Source organism: Dysidea avara, chromosome 5 (assembly GCF_963678975.1).
Source record: "Dysidea avara chromosome 5, odDysAvar1.4, whole genome shotgun sequence".
NCBI classification, from domain to species: Eukaryota; Metazoa; Porifera; class Demospongiae; order Dictyoceratida; family Dysideidae; genus Dysidea; species Dysidea avara.
Genome location: NC_089276.1, coordinates 42,118,313 through 42,131,261, shown reverse-complemented (window position 1 = coordinate 42,131,261; position 12,949 = coordinate 42,118,313). Strand labels below are relative to the sequence as shown.

The window sequence follows — 12,949 nt, the reverse complement described above, 5'->3', positions numbered from 1 at the left end:
TAACGTTATAAACTAACACTCGTCCTGATCAAGAGTGATCAATAACGTTATAAACTAGTACTCACCCTGATCAAGAGTGATCAATAATGTTATAAACTAACACTCACCCTGATCAAGAGTGATCAATACCGTTATAAACTAGTACTCACTCTGATCAACAGTGATCAATAATGTTATAAACTAGTACTCACCCTGATCAAGAGTGATCAATAACGTTATAAACTAGTACTCACCCTGATCAAGAGTGATCAATAACGTTATAAACTAACACTCACCCTGATCAAGAGTGATCAATAACGTTATAAACTAGTACTCACCCTGATCAAAAGAGTGATCAATAACGTTATAAACTAGTACTCACCCTGATCAAAAGAGTGATCAATAATGTTATAAACCCCTGATCAAAAGAGTGATCAATAACATTATAAACTAGTACTCACCCTGATCAAGAGTGATCAATAACATTATAAACTACTCACCCTGATCAAAAGAGTGATCAATAACATTATAAACTACTCACCCTGATCAAGAGTGATCAATAATGTCATAAACTACTCACCCTGATCAATAAAATTATAAACTACTCAAGAGTGATCAATAACATTATAAACTACTTGCCCTGATCAAGAGTGATCAATAACATTATAAACTACTAACCCTGATCAAGAGTGATCAATAACGTTATAAACTAGTACTCACCCTGACCAAAAGAGTGATCAATAATGTTATAAACCCCTGATCAAAAGAGTGATCAATAACATTATAAACTAGTACTCACCCTGATCAAGAGTGATCAATAACATTATAAACTAGTACTCACCCTGATCAAGAGTGATCAATAACATTATAAACTACTCACCCTGATCAAGAGTGATCAATAATGTCATAAACTACTCACCCTGATCAATAAAATTATAAACTACTCAAGAGTGATCAATAACATTATAAACTACTTGCCCTGATCAAGAGTGATCAATAACATTATAAACTACTAACCCTGATCAAGAGTGATCAATAACATTATAAACTACTCACCCTGATCAAAAGAGTGATCAATAACATTATAAACTACTCACCCTGATCAAGAGTGATCAATAATGTCATAAACTACTCACCCTCATCAAAAGAGTGATCAATCTCCAACTTGTACAATACATCATCTTCCTAAAACAGTAACAGCCACCATAACCCTCGATCCCTCCTTCCCACGATACACACTTAATATTCAGTTAGTATACGTAGATCCCCTCTAGTATAGCGGCACAACCAAAAAATTGTACACTTTTTCATAAAGCCATGAAACTTTCCACATAAATAGTACTCCTCAATACATGTAATTTTAGATATAGTGCCATCGCTGATTTGACCTTTGGTGACCTTTACGGCCATTTTTGTACAGAAAATTGGTCATTCTTGTCTCTAACTCCCTGAGGCAGTAATTAACTTGTTAAAACATGGTACCAAACAAAAGATCTTGCTGAAAGAAACGATTTGGTTCTTATTTAAAGTCAATAGGTGATTTCATTACAAAGTTATGATCATTTTTATTAGCTGCAAAATTTAATAAATTTATACATAATTATCTGCCCACAGGTAATTCACACCTCGAGGGCAGGTAAATTTATCGAATTTTGCAGCTAATAAAAATGATCATAACTAATGAAATCACCTATTGACTTCAAATAAAAACCAAGTTGTTTCTTTCAGCAAGATCTTTTGTTTGGTACCATGTTTTAATAAGTTAATTACTGCCTCAGGGAGTTAAAGACAAAAATGATCAACTTTCAGTACAAAAATGGCCATAAAGGTCACCAAAGGTCAAATCAGCGATGGCACTATATCTAAAAATACATGTATTGAGGAGTACTGTTTGTGTGGAAAGTTTCATGGCTTTATGAAAAAGTGCACAATATTGCCAATTTTGGGGGCTACACCGCTATACTACCCCCCCCATCACTGGTAAACAAGGAACATTCATCATAATGTCATCAATAATGTCTTTAGAGGTAGTCTCATTGCCAGACCATGTTTTCCCTTTTCTATTTCAACAAAGGGGGAAGATCTGGTGAAACTCACAGAGCCTGAGTCTGTCGGATCATTTGATGGGAGCCATAAACGTAGCAAAACTTGTACCCACTTCTACCACCCAAATACAGAAGTAAAGATCAAAGGTACAGGAACACTATAGCTACTATTACTAGGTATGCTACAACATTGTGTTCCAATCCACTTACCATGACACAAGGATACCCCTACAGGGGATTATACAGGCTAGCAGTCATATTAGTCTATTGTTACATTGTACCGTTTAAGTAGGGACCGCCCCAAAAATTCACACACCACCCTAAAATTGAAAATCATCCTAGAGACATCTAACGCAATGAAAATCACCTTTACAGAATAGTACTAGTCCATATAATATATAACAGAAACTCTTAAAGGTGGCCAGATATAGGAAGTTTATGTTGTGCTACTCCTAAAAACCAGGCGTCATGCAGCTAGCTAACTCATCTGGAACTACCAACTATGTAATATTATTATTTTATTAATAAGTTTTGGTTGTACAATAATACACAAGCACACAGAAAAAAAAGGAATTTTTCAACTAGAGTAGGGACCATAGCACATTGATAAAAAGTACTGAAACAAGCTGGAGTAGTGCACGATATTAAATCACAGTAAAACAATAAGAAGTGTTATATCCCTACTGTGCATGTGCATTATGGTATCTTGAGCACAGTAGGAATATAACACTTCTTATTGTTTTACTGTGACTTAATATTGTGCACTACTCCAGCTTGTTTCAGTACTTTTTATCGATGTGCTATGGTCCCTATTCTAGTCGAAAATTCCAATTTTTTGTATAATTGTTTGCTCACTTTTTTTGTAAATAATTACTATGACTAGTGAACCCATGCATACCGTATCTGAAATGGCGCCGTGCACCCCAACTATATCAATAATCGTCTTAAAAGTGAAGTATCCATTATGTTTCATTGTCGGCTATGTTCAACCTGTTACACAGCATTTCGAATCAAGAACTGTTCAAAAAGCACCTCTGCAATCCACGCATACTGAAAGAAAGAAATGGTGCTGTGCACCCAGTTATATCAATTATTGTCTGAAAAGTGAAATATCCATTACGCTTCGTTGTCGGCTATGTTCAACCCGTTACACAGCAGTACAAATCAAGGACTGTTTGAAAAGCACCTCTGCAATCAAAATAGCCATTACGAAAAATATTGATGACTTCCGTTACAAAGGGAAGTCATCATGTGCTGCTACCAAATTGACAATTTTGCTGTTAGCAAAGATGAATGGGACACAAAGGAGGACACTGGTAAGTCCATGAAGAATGCATTGTACGTCCAATTGGCACCTCTCGGGCCGAAGTGACATCGAACAGTAAAAAAATCAAACCCTGTAGCCTTATCCGTTGTCGAATTATGCTTGTCTGAAGGCATTAGTCAGTCAATCAGTAGAAAATTCCATTAACTAATTTTTTAAAAATTCCATAGCAACTTGCTGAAAACATTTTGGGTCGATCTAAAGGCTTGTTTGGGCTTAGTTTTACTTAACCAATACTGCCTCATCATTGTCATGGAAAATTGAGGCTGGTTTTTGGATATTATTTTGTGGGCCACGCCTACTCCTTTGTGGTCCCTATAGTATTGTATGATAATTAATTTATTGTAATTCTCAGATTTTGCAAATCATGAAATTTTCGTAATTCTTCAATTACGTTGCTACGTATGTACCGCTAAGGAAGCACTTGTTAAACAAACTGCTTTTAACAACATATTACGTACAGAAACATTTAAACTGTTTTATAGTTTGATTATCGTGTTTTTTTCCCACAAATTCTCTTGACAAAGCCTCAAAGCTGCTCTTCATTTTCATTCGCGTATGTAGGGGATACGCCCCCTTTCCAACTCGAAGGGATAGGCTATTCCTGGTAGTCTACGAGGCCTGAACAGTTGTTAAACGTCTGCAAAACCCGAACGCAAGGTAATCCACAAAGTTGGAGGAGAGTCGCCACACCCGTATTTCATACCGCCGAAAAGAAACCACCTCAGAGCAAAGTATACCTGTTCAGAAGTTTAACACAGACTCATTCTGCTGCTTTTACCATTTAACGATTTTGCTCACGTGGGTGTGTACGGACAAACATAGGTAGATAAGTAGATAGGTACACACACACACACACACACTTTTACGAAAAGGCTGGCTATCTGGCTTAAAAATCACCAAAACTCAAATTTTAGTTTCACTGCCTCACCGACCACAGTCACAAGGCTAGAGGCCAAACAAAGCAGCACACAGCCACCATTTTAAAGCCACAATAACAATAGGATGTGCCTTTTGGGGTTCTGACGAGTGTAGGCCCTCTGTGCCTGTCTTTTCTTTTATCTTCAATCAGGCTGTTTGTCTTCTTCATCCAATGAAACCATATCGAGGTATTAATTTTCCGTATCAACATTTTCTTTCAGCAGCATATTTAGATGCCACAGAATTATTTCAGAGCTGGATTTCAGAAGCAGCACTACTATAAGAGGTGTACTAGCTAGATATCTGCAAATTCCTGATTGGGATTCCATTCGCAATAGGTTCGCTACCACACCCATCAAATAGATCTAGATTAACTAATAGCAATAGAGTATGGAGACCACACCTCTTAACAATCTAGCTATTTACTTAACAGTAAACAAGATGATCTCACCCCTTCTAGCTGCACACCCCTTGGCTGTCTCAAGATACTCTAATACAACCAACAGTCATGTATGATATTCTAATAGAACAGTCACAAGTTATATTGTAGCTAGCTGTGCTACAGTAAACAAACTAGTATTTTAAAAATTGTTAATTTAAAAACGAAGTAGGGATCTATGCAATAAAAGGTAGTGAGACAAGAGATGAATGATGGTGTTACAGCATAGCTCAGTGGGAAAGTCCCTACTTTGGCACATTAGCTATAACAATTATTCTGGTCAATGCCAAAATTCTTTCATATATATGAATGACAGGGTCAAAATAGGACCATAAGTGCAGTGAATCAAGTGATCAAAAAGTTAGTAGATCAAAAGCCTTAAAACGTTATCTTTCAGCAATGCAGAAATTTACTAAACATTTATGTTGGCAATCAAGAGATCAAGGCAATCAAGAGATCAAGGAAGAATTCCAACTTATAAATGAAACAAGTGACCATGGAGGAATTCCATCTTACAAAATTTTAGGTCAAACCATTTGAGACAGGTCATCCATATATCACCAAGAGTATATAATGGGGAGGGAGAGTATCGAACTTTGCTATAATGGGGAGGGAGAGTATCGAACTTTGCTATAATGGGGAGGGAGAGTATCGAACTTTGCTATAATGGGGAGGGAGAGTATCGAACTTTGCTATAATGGGGGAGGGAGAGTATCGAACTTTGCTATAATGGGGAGGGAGAGTATCGAACTTTGCTATAATGGGGAGGGAGAGTATCGAACTTTGCTATAATGGGGAGGGAGAGTATCGAACTTTACTATAATGGGGAGGGAGAGTATCGAACTTTGCTATAATGGGGAGGGAGAGTATCGAACTTTGCTATACCCAGTGAAAAATGAGCCCGTACATCATAACATGAGGGAGGAAGTGCATAACATGAGGGAGGAAGTGCATAACATGAGGGAGGAAGTGCATAACATGAGGGAGGAAGTGCATAACATGAGGGAGGAAGTGGATAACATGAGGGAGGAAGTGCATAACATGAGGGAGGAAGTGGATAACATGAGGGAGGAAGTGCATAACATGAGGGAGGAAGTGCATAACATGAGGGAGGAAGTGCATAACATGAGGGAGGAAGTGTATAACATGAGGGAGGAAGTGCCCTTAATTATAATACACACTCTTGATTTTTGTAAAAATTTAATGGTGATTCTATAATGTAAAAATTTCTTTATTAGCAAGAGCAAGTGTTGGGCAAGTTGCACTGGTATGTACACCATGACAAGACTACACCTGAAGCAGCAGCAGCAGCAGCAGCAGCAGCAGCAGCAGCAGCAGCAGCAGCAGCAGCAGCAGCAGCAGCAGCAGCAGCAGCAGCAGCAGCAGCAGCAGCAGCAGCAGCAGCAGCAGCAGCAGCAGCAGCAGCAGCAGCAGCAGCAGCAGCAGCAGCAGCAGCAGCAGCAGCAGCAGCAGCAGCAGCAGCAGCAGCAGCAGCAGCAGCAGCAGCAGCAGCAGCAGCAGCAGCAGCAGCAGCAGCAGCAGCAGCAGCAGCAGCAGCAGCAGCAGCAGCAGCAGCAGCAGCAGCAGCAGCAGCAGCAGCAGCAGCAGCAGCAGCAGCAGCAGCAGCAGCAGCAGCAGCAGCAGCAGCAGCAGCAGCAGCAGCAGCAGCAGCAGCAGCAGCAGCAGCAGCAGCAGCAGCAGCAGCAGCAGCAGCAGCAGCAGCAGCAGCAGCAGCAGCAGCAGCAGCAGCCAAAACTTCAGATACGCTGGAATACTTGGAAGTGTGTCATCACTTGTTTGAGCGGGGATTTCTTAGCCATGAAAGAGTCCAAAGCCTAAGCTCTGATGTCATAAAGAACATTAACAAAAGGGTACCTGGATGGCTTACTGATCTCATCAAGCATTGTATGTAATGTCATGTTCAACGCCCCATAAGTGATGTATATTCTTATATCAACAGATCCGTAATTCCCACACACCAGTAAAACACAAAAGGAGTTTCTATCTTGGCAAAGTAGGCAATTGTACTGTTTGAACACAATTGTTATGCTAGTCTGTATCTGTAGCATGGGACCTTCTATGCATAGATGTCTATGGCTTTAATGCCTTTGCTAAATGGTTCTTAGAGACATATCCAACATATTTTATCTCCCCGCTTCGGATTTCTGGTTCTGCCATGGACAGCATATTCAGCCAGTACAAATATAGCGCTGGAGGGAAGTTGGATGGAGTTAATTACAGTACGTCGAGGTGCTCCCAGTTGGTGAAACAGTGTACTTCCAGTCATCAGGCTGGGAAGGATTACAATGACAACTACCTCTAGTAAAGCATAAATATGGGAAAGTAAAGGAATAACAATTGTGTTTTGTATGCAAACATTATGTAGTGCCTAATTTAGTGCTTAATTTTGTGTGATGAGTTAATAATGCTGGTCACTGTAAAGTAATAATAATAATAACTAGTGGCACCCGCGCAAAATGCGCGTGATACTAAGACAATTGTTATGTCCTATTGTGTGAATACACTTAAATTTGAACATTACTTCACATCATTACATACCAACAAAGACATGATTACGCATAGCTACTGATGTGCATACATAATTTCCTCAATTGTGTGTAATGTTGGTGGCCTTGTGCACTGGAATTTCTGCAGTACTCATGCAGAACACAGTTCTCATGAAGGTGGCGTATCAAGATGTGTCCCATTACAATCATGCACATACATGAAAAAGATTAGTTTTGAATGGCAGGGATGTACTCAACTTCATTTTGATGATGTTGCATGAACTAACATAAAGTCTTTGAGTGTGATATGAGGATCAATTTACCAATAGTTGGTGCATCATCACAATGAGCTATGTTCTAATTCAACTTGCATTTGTCACATACATTTTGTATATTTAAGTAGTCAATTTGAGTAAATGAATTGTAGTTCTATTTCTACATCCTAGTCACGGTATTGTAATGTTTACTTATCGCATGACCAAGCGTGTATGCAGTACAGTATTGAGTATGGGTATTCAAGTTTATCAGCTGTACTGAGCAAGGTCAACACAACCATGTGGATTTGGATAGAGAAGAGTTCTTTTGTTGCTTTCTGAATCAAGGTGCATTACCAAGATGAATCCTTCATATGAAGAGTGGTTACTCTAGAGAAGTTGAGAGATAGATTGACTGTTGGTAGAGAGGTTGTGTGTGTTCTATTAGGGTAGATATCGCGACGTATGTTCTATTAGGGTAGTTCAACGGAGTTTATAGAAGTTTCAGCTGTCCCTGTGGAGTTACCAAGGAGTGAAAACGTATCTTATGTCTCCCTACACATTGAAGACTGCAACAGTCACTTCATGATGTTGTCCACGATTCGTAGCCTGGTAAGGTAGATGTATGTTTTATTAGAGTAGTTGAACGTAATCTTCCGTTCTTCATCTATCATAATGGCGAATCTTCCTTGTTTAGTCTGTTAGGTAGACTGATTGGAGTGATCATAGCTAGTTAAATTGCCACACCTACTACGACTGTTTCCTTCTCCCTTACAGTGGTGCTGCTGGTAATCCTCCGTTTTAGGTCTGTCTGTAGTCCCTGACATGCTTATATTCATGTCGCAGTAGCTGACACTTATCTATCCTTGTAGTGGACAGCACAGCAGGATGCAGAGTGTGTATTCCTGGCGAGTCTTCCCTATGTAGACTGTCAAGTAGCCTGATCATAGCTCGTAGACTTGCCACACCCACTACGAAACTCTCCTTTTACACTGGTGGGTGTGATAAAAAAAATTTTAAAAAATTATTTTTTAGTTGCCGGATGATAGCGTACACACCAGATCACATGATCAAATTCGCTGATGTGATTGGTTAAATCATGAAAAAGTGATTGATCCTATCTCACTGTAAGCTTTTAGGTATTAAATTTTAACTGTGACGTCATCTGGTTTCTATTGGCAACGCGTGTATACCGGGATGCCGTATACGCGTATCGTTAACTTATAATGGCCATTGACAGTGATAAGTATCTCGCAACCAAAGTTAGCACGTAATGATAGACACGAAAACCACCTTATGACACATTGATTTGGACGGGTAGTTGATTTAGCGAGTTTGAAGCTAATCGGGGGAAAAACCTGGGAGGAGTTTGTGTTTGAAAATTTTATGGCCTCGATTTTAACATTTCTCGTTCTGTCGGCCACAGGGGAGGGAAAAGTCTAGTGTAGGCTGGGAGATGGGGAAGGCTGGTAACACGATAAGGGTCTCAAGAAAGTTATGGACGAATTCGTGTCTTCCTAGGGTAGTTACGGGGGTTTAAAGGGTATTTTCCGTAGTTCAACGAATCGCCACCAATCCTGGATCATAAGATTTGTCTCAAATTCTAGAATTGAATGGTACCGATCCGATTGAAATCCGACCAAGAATGACTGATCAGTGCTCGAAAAACACATGCGTGGGCGAAGAGAATTAATATATAGATAATGAACTTCTCAGATTGACATCTACAGGTGATGCTAGTTCTTTCTTGGTAGCCAGTTGTTGTTTTGTTGCAGACACAAACTCTGAATTGTAGTATGAAACAGCTTCTGTGTAAACTCTTTTCATACACTCTGTAGTACTCCTTCATCAAAGACATCAAGATTGGGCAACTTCCGCGACAATGCAGTTTTAAACAATTCCTCCATGTTATGATTTCCTGCGATAGTGTCATGTGCAACCTGTATGTGTCATGTGCAACCTGTATTGAGAAAAAACTGTAACCATGCCACTGTATACTAACTTGGCAGCTTAGCTAACAAGTATGTATACCAATGTAACAAAATTTACCTTGATCAATTCATCTCCATGTTCATTTAGCCCCTTTAAGGTTACTACCTCTTTAAGAATACTGTCAACTTTACGGAAGAATGGCAAGAAAACTGGATCAGGAAAATACATAAATCCTCTGTCACGACACTGTAAGTTGCCTGGAATGCACGATTTATCCTTAATGTTGATGGCTTGCAACATCGTGATCTTCTGTGAGAGGACATTTTTGCGATCGTCTGTGCAACATTTTATCTCCTTGTACAAACCGTGTAGCATACTACAGAGTGTCGCTCCACCAAAGCGGTAAAAAACTCCATCATCATCTGTTTCTATTGTAACGGTTTCGGACTCTACAGACTTTTGCTGGAAGCGAACAACGTGGTCTAGTAGAAAGTGATACACCGTAGAAGAAACAGTCATCATGGCTTTGTTACAATGTGGAACAGGAAAGCCATTTGCTCTTGCAAATCCCAACCATGTGCTTCTAAGTGCACTTACTTTATGCTTCGGCAATTCACAATAGTCAATGTCTTCTAAGGAATGGTCTTCATCAAGGAGAAATATGCTGCAATATTTAAACCAGTCTATCTGAAATTGTAAATAAGCATCCTGCTGTTTCTTGCTGGAGACATACAACGCTGCAAAGCACTGTTGGTGATGTAAAATCAAACTTTGTAGTAGCTGTTCTGTTGAACAGACCACGCTTGTGAACTTTTTTAGTAACACGTTATCTTCGAAAGTTGCCATTAGATTCATAACAACGTCACAGCGTAAAGTCTTTTCATCAATTTTACGTAGTGATTGCAGCAAGCTTTCTCTATCGGATTTATTCATGGTTTTTGTTTTACTCTTCTTGGCCTTCTTTTTAACAGTTTCGTGGCTGGGTGTTTCTTTAAGAACTGACTTTGTTTTCTTTGCAGCACCCTGTTTGGAGTAGGCTGAGGCATTCCTTTCACTTGCTTCACTTGAGGTCGCTGAACGAGTTTCTCCTTCCAATTCTGTAAGCTTTTGTCACTTCTTTGCTGGTGGACAAGTTTGTAACTGTCGCTGTTTCCCACGTTCTTTACCTTGACCTCAAACGCTATCACCACCTCTACCTCCACCACCTCGACTTCTTCCATGACCACTTCCATGCGCCATTTGCACGACAAAGATTATGGGCGAGCTTAAGAACAAGCGCGCCCTGGTATCTCCAAAACGCAAGATGTGTTTTTAATTAATCACCAATCAACAGCAGGAAGCATGCAGTTTGATCGAGGCCATAGAACTTTACAGGCTCATTTTCCATTGGGTATAGTGAAGGTTGATACTCTCCCTCCCCCATTATATACTTTTGATATCACTACTGTAATAATAAAAAAATATTAATTTTAAAAACTGTAGTAGCCAAGGATTCTAGTGATAAAAAGTGAAACAAGATGATGGTAGCTATGAGGGAAAATCTCTAGCTACTTGGCACTGTAACAATGTGGAAAATCCTTACTTGGCAATGTACGAGTAATTCCAAAGTAGGGATTTTCCCACATTGCTACAATGCATCACCATGTTTCCTACTGTTTATCGCTGGAACCTTACTACATTTTTAAATTTATATTATTTTTATTGCACTAGTTTGTTAACCTTTTCTGTAAGAGCATAGCTATGAAATACACGTGTTGACTGTGACGGTTGTATTAGATTATCTCAATCTCGTCACTCAGCTATGGGATAGGCCTTTATCATGTATGCACCATGCTGACTTTTACATGTAGCTTTATAGTGTGGCATGGGTGATTATAGGGGGAACCCTACCAGACAGTACGACTATGCCATTTGAGCAGATCCCAGGAATTTGAGAGAAGCTGGATACCAATCTGTAAGTATGAGCAAAAATATTGTCCCACTTGGAGACTGGCATCTGAAAAATGTTTTCAGAAATGGTCATTACAGAAATAAGAATAGCTGAAGAATTTAGACTTTCTTTTTCTTCATTTATTTGAAATGATGTATTGTGATAAAAACTACTATAAAACTAGTTAATTGATAAATCTCTATGATAAAATAGTCTCAAGCTGAATGTCAGGATTTGCTAGTTACAGTCTGGAATATTCACCCATAAATAATTGGGGCGAGCCTGAGCGAGCCCCACACTAGCGAGAGATTTCGTACGGTGAACCATTCGCGATCGAAAACGGAAAACTACGAAAATTCTAAACATCGCTCGTACGGTGAACCATGCCACGGAGTACGTGCACGAAAATATCATGCCACTTCTAAATATGGTTCGTACGGTCAACCATGCCACGGAGTATGTGCACGGAAACATCACGCCATTTCTAAATATGGTTCATAAGGTCAACCATGCCACGGTGTGTGTGTACGGAAATATCATGCCATTTCTAAATATCGCTCAGTCGTAAGGTGAACCATTAGATTGCAGATGGAAAGAGAAGAAAGATTGAGGACAAGGAGGGAGCAGTACAGAGCCAGGCGGAATACGGAAACCCCCGAGCAAAGAGAAGAGCGACTTGCAAGACGTAGGGAATATGATAGAGGCAGGTATGCACAGATGACTGTAGATCAACGAAGGGGCTTTGTCGCAACGAAGAAGAGAACGTGTTGTATCCGAAAGGAGAAGACAAGGAGAACAAGTTGCTGCTACGGATTGCAATGATAGTGCTGTTACACGCCAACTGCCATCATTTTACAACCCTTTATAAAGTCACCATTTTCAATGATATTCTAAATCAGATCTTGGCGTATGCAGTGCCTCACACAAGCAGCATCGACCTTGAAGACCAGTTGCTGTCAGCACCTGTACTGGTGTATACCATTAATTCAAAGGACACAGTTACTTCCGTATCACAGGTTGCGTCATGAACGTACTGCTTATTAAATGACACTTGTACAATTATTGCTTTATGTACTTTGCAATTATTCATTTTTTGTGTATCATCTCAATCCATTATAATGCATGAGCATCACTACTTAACTTGATCAGGCTCGCCCCTCGATGCTATAGCATCTGTCTAGTAGTATGCATGCTTTGGCCCAACTCACTTTTGAGATGTTCACACACCAAATAATATTCCAGAGACATTCAGACATCATACAGATATAAAGGCATACATGTTAGTGTATGGCTTCTTGTACTCCCTGACTACATGGTTGCACCATGAATGGTTGGACTATATACAAAGATGCTTCCTAACCCTAACCTCCTCTTCCTAACCCTAACCCTCCTCTTCCTAACCCTAACCCTCCTCTTCCTAACCCTAACCTCCTCTTCCTAACCCTAACCCTCCTCTTCCTAACCCTAACCCTCCTCTTCCCAGACATATTCTCTGGATGACACTTCAATTAGAAATTATAAGCACCACCCTGAGTCTGCAAGGACGAGACTATTCCCCCCAAACACACTGCTACATTATACAGAAAACTAAAACACAGAAAACTAAAACACAGAAAAC

General features: G+C 39.7%; 1 protein-coding gene across 1 annotated transcript in view; it reads right to left on the bottom strand.

Annotated features, from left to right (window-relative positions):
• The window catches only part of LOC136256984 (ER membrane protein complex subunit 10-like), a 61,692-nt gene that overhangs the window by 47,880 nt on the left and 863 nt on the right, over positions 1-12,949 (bottom strand). The window contains exon 2 of the mRNA XM_066050075.1: positions 1,116-1,164. Coding sequence (XP_065906147.1) covers positions 1,116-1,164 — 49 coding nt within the window. The remainder of the gene's footprint in view (positions 1-1,115; positions 1,165-12,949) is intronic.